At 43.9% G+C, this 10,795-nt stretch overlaps 1 protein-coding gene across 1 annotated transcript in view; it reads right to left on the bottom strand.

Moving 5' to 3' along the window:
* Positions 1-482: 482 nt before the first annotated feature.
* Positions 483-10,795, bottom strand: part of LOC112115685 (maestro heat-like repeat-containing protein family member 6) — a 17,617-nt gene continuing 7,304 nt past the window's right edge. The window contains exons 5-15 of the mRNA XM_026656861.1: positions 9,317-9,486; positions 7,233-7,367; positions 6,988-7,102; positions 6,293-6,436; positions 5,748-5,927; positions 4,402-4,557; positions 3,883-3,975; positions 3,445-3,547; positions 3,052-3,117; positions 1,789-1,870; positions 483-504 (exon numbers count right to left, since the gene is read on the bottom strand). Of these exons, the coding sequence (XP_026512646.1) occupies positions 483-504; positions 1,789-1,870; positions 3,052-3,117; positions 3,445-3,547; positions 3,883-3,975; positions 4,402-4,557; positions 5,748-5,927; positions 6,293-6,436; positions 6,988-7,102; positions 7,233-7,367; positions 9,317-9,486 (1,266 nt within the window). The remainder of the gene's footprint in view (positions 505-1,788; positions 1,871-3,051; positions 3,118-3,444; positions 3,548-3,882; positions 3,976-4,401; positions 4,558-5,747; positions 5,928-6,292; positions 6,437-6,987; positions 7,103-7,232; positions 7,368-9,316; positions 9,487-10,795) is intronic.

Below are 10,795 nucleotides of genomic sequence, written 5' to 3' on the forward strand. Positions count from 1 at the left end.
ATCCTGACTCCAGCCAGGCTTCTCTCACTGAGTGAGAGTCAGCAATTTGCTTTTCTTCCTGGTCAGCCCCCAACAGGCCTGGGTTCAGTCCTTTTAACTCCCTCCTCTAGGCGTGACACCTATTGCCAGTATAGCAGGGCAAGGCTGATTGAGCCCACAGGTTCTTATTAACCCCTTCTGACCCAGCGTGGGTTTGATACATCCCATCACAAACATCAGTGAACATTCTTGGTTGAATTGTCCAACTTTTACAGAAAAACAACCCCAAAGAACAAACAAACAAGGCAATATCTCTGATGTGATGATCTAACAGAGGAATGCTGGCAATAGTTGACTGCATTGTTAATTGCTGGATGCTACTATTATAAAATAAAGTTCTAGGAAGAAGGAGAAGATAATTTTCACTGATAATTGCACACGTTACTGATTCCTGCTCTATCTTGAGGTGGATGGTGATCATGGTATGGACAGAGGCCTCAGGATCAAACAGCAAATCCACAAGAACTGAAACATAGAACAAAGTCCAGTTAGAAACACAGCACAAAAAAATCAACAATTTCCCACAGAAAAAGTCTCCACTAGAATTGGCCATAACATTTTTAACACAACTTTTTTTTGGTCAGAAAATGCAGTTTTTGTTGAAACCGCAACTTTTTGTAGAGATGTATCGATTTTGATGACATATTTAATGGAAAGCTTTCTGAGGTGGACTCTCTGGTCAGTTAGGCGTAGGAGGACCCAAACAGCAAACCTCACTTTTCAATCTGAAAATGGGCATTTCAACAACATTCTGTTTCGTGAAAACTTTCAAAAAGTTTGGTTTTCATTCCAATTCAGAATGAAAACAAATGTTGAAACCTTGAAGTCTTCATGAAACAAAATTGTAGGCCTCCGGCCAGCTCTAGTCTCTACCTTTTTCTGACTGTGACCTAAATCCAGTATATCCCAGGTACCTCCTGAATCCTCCCCTTCCCCTGTTCCCAATATCCTAGTTGGCACCCACCATCTACTCCTTGTATCCTATAGAGACTCCTCTGTGACTCCACAGGAGATGCCATTATTCTAAAGGTGACTCATCCAGTGCTCTTTTTTTCAAAAGATGTTGGTTTGGAATACAGGATCTGCAGTGGAGAATTAGAGAAGTTGCCAGGGTTTCAGAAGGGACGTGATGGATCCCTTTAAACATCTGAGAAAACCCCACCTGGGTTCCTCAATAAGCTGCATCCCTCTAGATTCAGAGATACAAAACTGCACACAGTATATGATATCTTGTAATCAATTGGAGCTTTGCCACTGATTTCAATGGGCACTGGAGCTGAGCCCTATTTATTTATATTTCACAATTTTACTTGTAGGGCTTCTGACTATTCCTTAGTTCTCTGATTTTAAGCTTTGGCATTATGACACTTTATATTAGAAATTCAGAAACTTCAAAAAGTTCAGTGGTTTGAGTTAGAGCCTTTCCAACACCTCCTCTAAACTTTCTGAGCCTCTTGGGTTTGTAAATTTTGGGGTGGAAATTTCAACAAAGCAGCATTGCTTGAGATGTGTTTTCCTGGTTGTGGGTCCAGCTCTACATATAAGCACAAATATTGTCACAGCTAATGGAGAGTCTCCTTTAGTTCAGAAGATAGGGCTTGTGCTTTTGGAGAAGGACCTGAATTTGATAAAGATTATGAATATTAAGTCTTTTGTAGTCCTGGATCCATTACACCAGCACTGTGACAATAATCAAGGTCATTGCTCATTTTTGCATGTTTCTATTAGACAAAATGAGGCAAAGCTTACCACAGGAAGCAGCAGGCCATGGCACATGGTGCTGGGTAAGGCCTGCATACTCGCTCCATCTCCTCAGTGATGATACTGGCAACTGTCTGGATTGATAGTTCTGATTCTAACGGTAAAGACATGAAAGCTGAACCAAAGAGCAAAGGGCAGGGCAGAACTGCTGCATAAAGACAGAAATGACTTGGATCTTCTCACTGTCACAAGTCCCAGCTACCATGGGGACTCCTGCATGATCACTCACGCATCCCAGAAGCCTCTCCACCCCCACTGTCACATGTTACTTGGAGAGCTCTGTCTAACCTTATTCTTAAGCGACTTTCATTGAGCGCAGTCTGCTCTCATCTCATCTTGTGTGAACTTTGAAAGCCTGATCTCTTTCTAAATGTCATGTTACTACTCCATGGGTGAGGGAGGGGGAGAGGCTCCAGAGGCTTGTCTGGAATAGATGATAATGATTGATGGAATCATATACATAAATGCTACAAAAAGTCTATGATTAAGTTATCTATGCCATGGTAGTCCAACCTGTAACCCAAGGGCCACTTGTAAACCTCAAGCCTCTAAACTGTGGCCCTTGAAGGTGACTGTTTTAAGAAGAAAACTTGTATTTGATTATGAATGTAAATGTTATCTGAACTGCATCCTGTGATTTTTAAATGAAAATGCCTGAAATAGGGGAGGGTAGGTAGGGGGTACCACCTCCTCATTTGCCTCCAACCACCCCATCTGCAGCCCAAGGAGCTCAGCAGCTCACCCAGTGGATTGGAGGGAGTAACTCTGGGTGGTTTTTCTTTCTTCTTTTTTTTTGCCTGCTTCCCTGCTGAGCATTTAGCGCCCCAGGGATAGAAGGATAAGTGCTCTACTCACTCTGTCTGAGGCTAGGGGAGTGCCTAGCAAACAGCCACCCAGAGCAGTCCAAGGGAGGGTGTGGTGGGGAGATGAGAACCAGCAACGGCACCCTGATTCTCTACCTTGATACAGTTAGAGCAGGCCAAGTGTGCCTCTAACTTGTGCTAACTGCCAACCCTCTCCAAGAGATAGTGCAAGGTAAAGGAGGTTGCTTTGACCTGCGCTGTGGCAGAGAATCAGGAAATTGTAACCGGTTGCTGGTTCTCAGCTTGCAATTGTCACACAAGGTTGACATGAAGATACCACGATTGAAGTGAAGGATGGACATGTGCAATCACAGACAGAGATATGTAGATGTCTGTGTGTCAATGCCAAGGAAACACACTTGGTTTTAAACTGGAAGTCATTACTTACCACACTGCAATAAATCCATGGCTTCCTTTTCCACTAGGCTGTATTCCATATGCTGGATTATGACGTCTAGAGGTAAATAAAAACAATTAATGTCACATAACATTTCATATCCTCCAGTGAAATGTCTAATATTTTGTTCTGCCACCGAACTCCTAGATACTGAGGTGGATGTCTGGAAAGTGGATTAGGGGTAGTGTAGTGGGAGTAACAAGAGATGTTAAGGCTCTAATGCGTTTCCTCTATTTTTGTGTAAACTCTAGTGTTAAGTCCTCCAGGTGATGGAAATCAAGACTCTTGGAACTAAGGGATTACTCTTGCTGCTGTAGGAAACAGTCCTGAACTTGTTAAGGGTGGTGATGGAAGCTGAAGGAGATCAAATAACTTAGTGTTTACCTATGAATATGCCGGCAGCTCTTCCTGAAGAAGTCCATGGGTTTCTGAGATACTCTAGGGCCTGGTGTAAGAAGCTCCATAGTCTTCCTGGGTATTGCTCGATCTGGAAAAAAACAAAGAAGAATCTCAGATTAGTGAGGAACGAACATCCCTTTAGTGCCTATATTCCACAAGCCTATGCCTAGTGCCTATCAACAAACAATCCTTTCCAAACAAAACTTTTTAAGTATCTAGAGTCATTGACTGGATTACCCCCAAAGAGTAGAAATTCCGGATGGCGATGGTGTGGAACTTCATGAGCCACGTCTGGTGATGTACTGGAGGAGATGGAAGTCCCTCACAATTTAAAAATTAAGCTTATGTTTGTTACCCTTCTTTTCCTCCCACATCACTGAAAAAGCAACATGCAGAATGAAGGAAATCCCAGAGTTCTCTTACAAGATGCTCACAGATAGTGTCCCAGGACTCCTGGTTGTCATTTAAGGTCCATCCCAAGAAGACTTTACACTCCTGTAAGGTGTCTGTACAGCTCTACAAAGGATGAGACAAGAAGGGTTTCCAGAGTTAACAGAGAGGAGTACCAATAATATTATCAAATAGGTGACAACTGAGAATGGAAATCCAGTTGAAATGAATATTAAAGGGAGGGCTCAGTAGGCCATATTGTTCCCCCTGGCCTTTAACATACTTTTGTTCATAGCGATCATAGGGAAGTAGTCTGTTAGGGGCCATATAGTTGTCTGAGCCATTCATATCCCTCTCTTCCTGGTAATGGAATAAATTCTTAATCTCCACTTCACTAACGGCCTGCACAGAATGTCTGATAGCATGAAAACCAGGAGTCTTGGGATACTAGCATGAAAAAGGTGAGATGATGCAGCCTTGGGAGTTTAGCAGGAAAGTCTGAAGCTCAGGCTTGTAGTGTTGTGCTGTGGAACTTATGGCAGTGGCATTTACCTTGATCACATCAGGATGCTGTTGCTGCAGATTCAGCAGCAGTGGGACCATACTGCTGAGGACCTGCTCCTGCATGAGGGATTTATCTTTCCTATTCAGGGCCCTGAGCAGATCCCCAAAAAGCTCAATTGCAGCACAGCATATTTTGTGCCTCTCCTGTGAATGACAAAGGAAAGAACCTCAACAACGGCCATTTCCATGCAATTTACTGAGTGATCACAGCATAATGCAAAACCATGGAGAGAAAATTGTTTTTTTAACTTACCAAAAGCCAGACTCTGTCAAACATTTCTATTGATTAAATGGGTTAAAGAAAGGAATGATCAAATGAGTACTAAAGCCAGAGCCAAGAACTCCCATTTGTTTCTATTTCATGTGTGTATGAGTACAGCTCATAGTATTTAGGCCCCAAAATACAGTCAAATAAGAGAGGCATAAGATTCTAGTTTAAAGTGTTCTTCACTTTCCCTCTCCTGGGGTTTGGCCACTTATACTTTGAGGTTTTTGTAACTCATAGTGTGACCTTGGTTGTGCAAGTCATTGAACATCTGTCTCCTGGTTTTCCCATCTACACAAATGAGGATAACAACATTTACCTACTGCACAGGGCTTCTGTGAAGCTTAATTTGTTAAAGTTTGTAAAGCACTTTGAAGATGAAAAGCTCTATACCCTGTAAGTGCTAAATGTTACTGAATTAAGGCAATGGTAATATCTCCAGCATGTGCAGTATCAGTGACAGATGCATGCAGGAGATGCACCACTCTTGGCTTAGGCATCTGCACACCCTATCAAGTAATACACTGGATTTGTGTGTCTCTGTGTATATATATATAAACACCAGATCTGCACACCATGCCTTTTATTTTGTTGTCTGTGATCTGTGTATGACAATAATAGCACACCCTGTAGTGTATTATTGCTTATACACTCTGGGCTTGATTTTGCCCTCACACAGATTTCATGCTGGTGTAACTCCATTAGCTTCAGTGGATTACTCCTCATTTGCACCAGTGAGAATGCAGACTCAGGCCCTTTATATTGCTTGAATCCAATCAGATAGGATTTTAGCCTGTCCGTAGTTAGTCTTTGTCTCCAGTCCTTATGGGAGCAAGTCTCTTTTTTCCATCAGAAATTATTCTTACCTAACAGGACCTGAAAACAGGAGTGTTCAGTTGCAACCAATACAGTAACAGACAAGAGTAGCAACAATGTTTGCTATAGAGTAAGATTTGGCTTCTATTTTTATTTGACATGCACACACAAGCTTCAGCACCCCTCCTCCCCACCCCCCCGCAAACGTTTAACCACACTCACTTTAACAGTCTCCCCCACCATTGTGCCTTACGTCAGCCAGGAATGGGTGAAGCTGTCTGGCAGTTTTCACAAATTCTGTGCCAAGATGGTCCTTGTGCTTGTGGCGGGTGACAATTTTGGTAGCAGCTTCAAAAGCCATCAGAATTACCTTCTCCTCAGGGTCATTAAAAGTCTCCAGGATATCAGTAAGCAGGGCTTTGACTTCTTTCTGCTGCAAGAAATGGAAATTTGTTGCTCACATCCCTAGAAGTATAATAACAATCTCACAATCCCATAGCCATTTCTTCTAAGATGGATGGAAAGGAAGATACCCAGATACACAGCAAAGGTGCTCATCCCCCTGTAGCTGAGGCAGAGGGTATTAGAGACAGTGAGGAACAGTTATTTTTCTCCTTGAAGATTCATGGGCAGATTCTGTGGCTGTGCCAAGTATCTCTCACTGAGTCCTGACTCCCTCCAGCACTTCTTATTCGACTTTGGTAGAGGTGTGGTTTGTTTCATTGCTTTCATGGTAGGTTTAAATATCCTTGACAGTCCTCTAGAGTTTGATTTCATGTATAAACAATCATCACTCACCTTCTGCAGGTGAAGTGCAACATTTCCAAGTCCAAGAAGACCAAACCAACGGACAGTAGGACTTGGGTCAATGTGCCAGTTCTTCAGGCGGCCCAGAATATATTGCTTTTTTAATGTCACATATGTGGACTCAGTAGAGAGAAGCTAAAGAGGCAGAACACATAATAAATAGCTGACAGGCAAATAGAAAGATTTTCCTATGGGTCATATCAGATATAAAACTTCCTGGACTTGATTCTCTGTTGCCATGCACCTTATGTGGTCATTTTAGGCCAGAGCAAAGTGGATTTAAGTCACACCAAATCAAAACAGCAAGGGGGGGAGGGATAGCTCAGTGGTTTGAGCATTGGCCTGCTAAACCCAGGGTTGTGAGTTCAATCCTTAAGGGGGCCACTTGGGGATCTGGGGCAAAATCAGTACTTGGTCCTGCTAGTGAAGGCAGGGGGCTGAACTTAATGACCTTTCAAGGTCCCTTCCAGTACTGGGAGATAGGATATCTCCATTAATTTAAAAAAAAATGTTTTATGCCCACTTTGCACTGGTATAAATGACTATATAAGGTGCAGGGCAATGGAGAGCTTCTACCCATGGGTCAGCTGAGATGTTGATGCAAATGACCCATTACCTCACTGAGCTAGCCTGAGAGTGAGCAGTTCCCAAGAATCCCAAACATTTACAGCATATAAGCGTCTTACCTCTGTGAACAAGGCCATTGCGGTCAGCTTCTGTTTGTCATCCCCATGGTGCAGGAGAGGGGACACCTTGGTAAACACGGCAAAATCCAGGCTCCGGTGGTGTTTTACAATGGCTCTGTAGAACACACATCAAAACTTTTACTATTGGGGGAGAAAGAGTAAATAAGCCAAGCACTAGAGGATACTCCAGACAGAAACCATGTTGGCCAGAACAGCCAGATGAACTCAACGCTCCAATCACTTACCTAGCCAGAAGAAGAACTCCTTCCAGGTAAGTCTCTGGCACGGATAAAAGGTCCCAGCCTCCTGCCAGACTCACAGATTGCATCAAAGAGGATTTTTCTCTTTTAATCACAGCTTTCAGAGCCTCCACTGCACAGCTAAATTCCGGACAAGAGAGTGATAGATGAGTGATATTTGGAGACACACCAAGACATACATTTTGTTATGCAAAGCAATTGAAGGGCTAAACTTGTGTTTTTAATTTTTGTTTTTAAAATTTATATCTGTTTTTAGGGGTTGTGTCAGTTTAAAATTTTTATTTATTGATTGTATTATGTGCAATGGCCTATGGCTAAAATGCTAAGTTAATAAACTAATGTAATTAAGCCATCAGTACCCCTTTTTCACCACATGGTATATTGTACTGGATAGAGTGAGAATTATGTGACTGCCATCCCATAGACTTATTCAAATGGTTACCAGTATATGTCACCCTACAAGGGAGTGGCTGTACTGGTCAAGAAATATGTCTAATGGAGACTTTATTTGGTTCCAGTAGGACAGTCCTGTGTTTTTGGAGCCAAAATTCCTGGGGTCTATGCCTTCAAATGACATATGTGTGCAGCATAGCTAACACTGATGTTTACATTTTAGCACATGGGTCGGCAACCTCTGGCATGCAGCTTGCCAGGGTAAGCACCCTGGTGGGCCGGGCCAGTTTGTTTACCTGCCGCCTCTGCAGGATCGCGGCTCCCACTGGCTGCGGTTCACTGCTCCAGGGCAATGGGGGCAGCGGGAAGCTACGGCCAGCACATCCCTTGGCCCGCGCCGCTTCCCGCAGCCCCCATTGGCCTGGGATGGTAAACCGCGGCCAATTGGAGCCGCGATCAGCCAAACCTGCGGAGGTGGCAGGTAAACAAACTGGCCCGGCCCGCCAGGGTGCTTACCCTGGCGAGCTGCATGCCAGAGGTTGCCGATCCCTGTTTTAGCATGTTTGTTACGTTTGTAGCCATGGTGTACAGCCAAGATATCAAACCTATGAGCATCACCATACTAAACTGCAGTGGGATTTGAGCCCTTTGAGGTTTACTTTGAATTTTTAGTACATCCGAACTTGAACCCCTAAGTATCTGCCTTTCTGAGTCAGGGAAGTCCAGCTGGTAGCCCCACTTCTCCTCTGTTTCATAGCATGCATCTGCTGGGGATCATCTTGTCCCCACACTAATTAAGCTAAGGAAAGGAATGCTTAAGATGAATTTATCTTTTGGAGGCAAACTGTCTTTTTGCATTTTTTTTTACCCTAGCCAAGAAAAAACACAAACATTCCTGCTGAATGTCCTTTTGGGGTTTTGGTTCATCTCAAACGAAAACCCCAAATGAAATTCAAAGGAGTAAGAAACTCCAAAAACTACAATCGGAAGAAAGCCCCAGTATTTACTGGAAACCCAGTGAAGCAAGATAGGCTGAGTGTTACACAGAGCTCACCTCCCTAGATTATCCCTGGCCTGTTACACTATGTTAGAAACATTTCTTTTTTCATTTCAGTTCTTTTAATGCAGCATCTTATGGCTTTTTCATGTTTGTTAATTAATTGTTGGCCCCCAGTGCATAAGGCCTTTTACGCAAATAAATAAGCAGAGAAGGCGGTGGGTACAGGTATCAAAATGAGAACAAACAGAAGAGATGAAGCAGGAGAGATTCTGTTTCCAGACATTCTAATACTTTCCTTGTTATCTGCATTTAAAAAAACATACATGGATTAACCTCCTCCCATCCCATCCTCCAAATAACATTCATTAAATATTGATACTGTTTCTTTTGCATTAATTAAAGCCTCTTATCTCAAACCCATCAGGGAGCATTATTCTAAGAGATTGCTCTGACAGAAATAGGCCTGACTGGGGAATTGTCTTCTAAGCGGGATGTCCTAAACACTCTCCTCAGAATTTCCCTATGTAGATCATCCCATAGGAGAGTTTCTAAATCAGAAGTTCCTCTAGTGCAGAGGTCCTCAAACTATGGGGCCGTGGATTACCACTGAGACTTTGATGATGGTGATTCACAGAAATAGGATTATCCACCTAATTAGCACCTTGTCAGAAATTACCTCACAAAGCTGGATGTTTGGAACCTGTCCTCCCAGCCACACACAACCTTTGGGAGGCTCACCAGGTAATGCAGCTGAATGATCAGGAAGATTAACACAGATACATAAAAGGCATCCATAGGCACTGTGCATTCTTTATTACTGAATATTATGCACAGGGCCCTTGTTGCCTGAAAAAGATAAAAATTAGACACAAATTTAACTCTAAAATCCTCCATTTCCCTCCAACATTTCTTTTTCTCTGCCACAAATATGCTTTGTTCCTCTCCTGGCTCACAGTAAATCACAGAAGATGGAACTGTGTCCCATGAAATATTGTCATTAGAGCAGCCAGTACTCGGCACTACCATGCTACAGAGGCCCAACTTTGATTTTCATCCCGGTTACTTGTTTCATAAACTGCAGGGCCTGGCTGTACTGAGGAAGGGTGAGAGTCCTAAAAAGAGAAGTGCCAGAACGAAGTTCTGGAACTATCATTCGTACGTGATACTACCAGAAGTACCAGAATGCCCTCCAAAAGTGCCAGAGCGGCATTCTGGAGCATTCCAGTATGACATGAGCTCTACTCAGGGCTTGGCTACACTTGCAGATGTAGAGCGCCGGGAGTTAAACCAGCCTTCAGAGATCGCAGCAGGGAAAACCCTGCCATGTGTTTACACTGTCAGCTGCAAGCGCACTGGCATGGCCACATTAGCAGCTCTTGCAATGCCACAAAGAGCAGTGCATTGTGGTAGCTATCCAGTGTGCAAGTGGTTGGGGCATGCTTTTCAAATGGGGGCGGGGGTGGAGTGTGTATGTGGGGGGAGAGACAGTGTGTTTTGGGTTCTTGTAAGTTCAGACAGCAGCAGACCCCCCCCCCCTCTGCCTCCCTCTCTCACACACACTCACAACAGCAGCATTCCACAATAATGGTTGCTTTGTCCCAGAGCAGATAAGCATGCCGGTTGTCAGAAACGGAGCTTTGAAAGGGAATACCCGTATGCCTGCAGCCGAGTTCAAAACAATGACAAGAGTGGCCACTTGACTTCAGGGGATTATGGGATGTTTCCGGAGGCCAATCACAGTGCATTAATGCAATACTTCGTCCACACTTACACCCAGGCATTTCAGCCGGGGCGCAGAAAGCTTTATGCTTCTCGTGGAGGTGGATTACCAGGAGCGCTCCAGCTGCAGAGTCCAGGCACTCTAAGTGCCTTGCCAGTGTGGACACTTCAGGAGTTAGGGCGCCCAGGGCTGATTTAATGCACTCTAACTTGCAAGTGTAGCCAAGCCCTCAGTCTGCTTCACAGTGAACCCCTCGTTGAATGAGTAGCTGATGTCATGACCTACAAAAGTACTCATGTTCCGTGCTCCTGTAAGAAGGTTAATGTCTTGGGTGAGGAGAGAGGCAAAGCAGGAAAAGATGAGGAAGCTGTCATGGCTTTGGCAAGGACAGGGCCGGCTCCAGGCACCAGCTTAACAAGCAGGTGCTTGGGGCGG

The sequence above is a fragment of the Terrapene carolina genome, unplaced genomic scaffold (genome assembly GCF_002925995.2).
Source record: "Terrapene carolina triunguis isolate 2854851 unplaced genomic scaffold, T_m_triunguis-2.0 Scaffold21, whole genome shotgun sequence".
In the NCBI taxonomy this organism is placed as follows: Eukaryota; Metazoa; Chordata; order Testudines; family Emydidae; genus Terrapene; species Terrapene triunguis.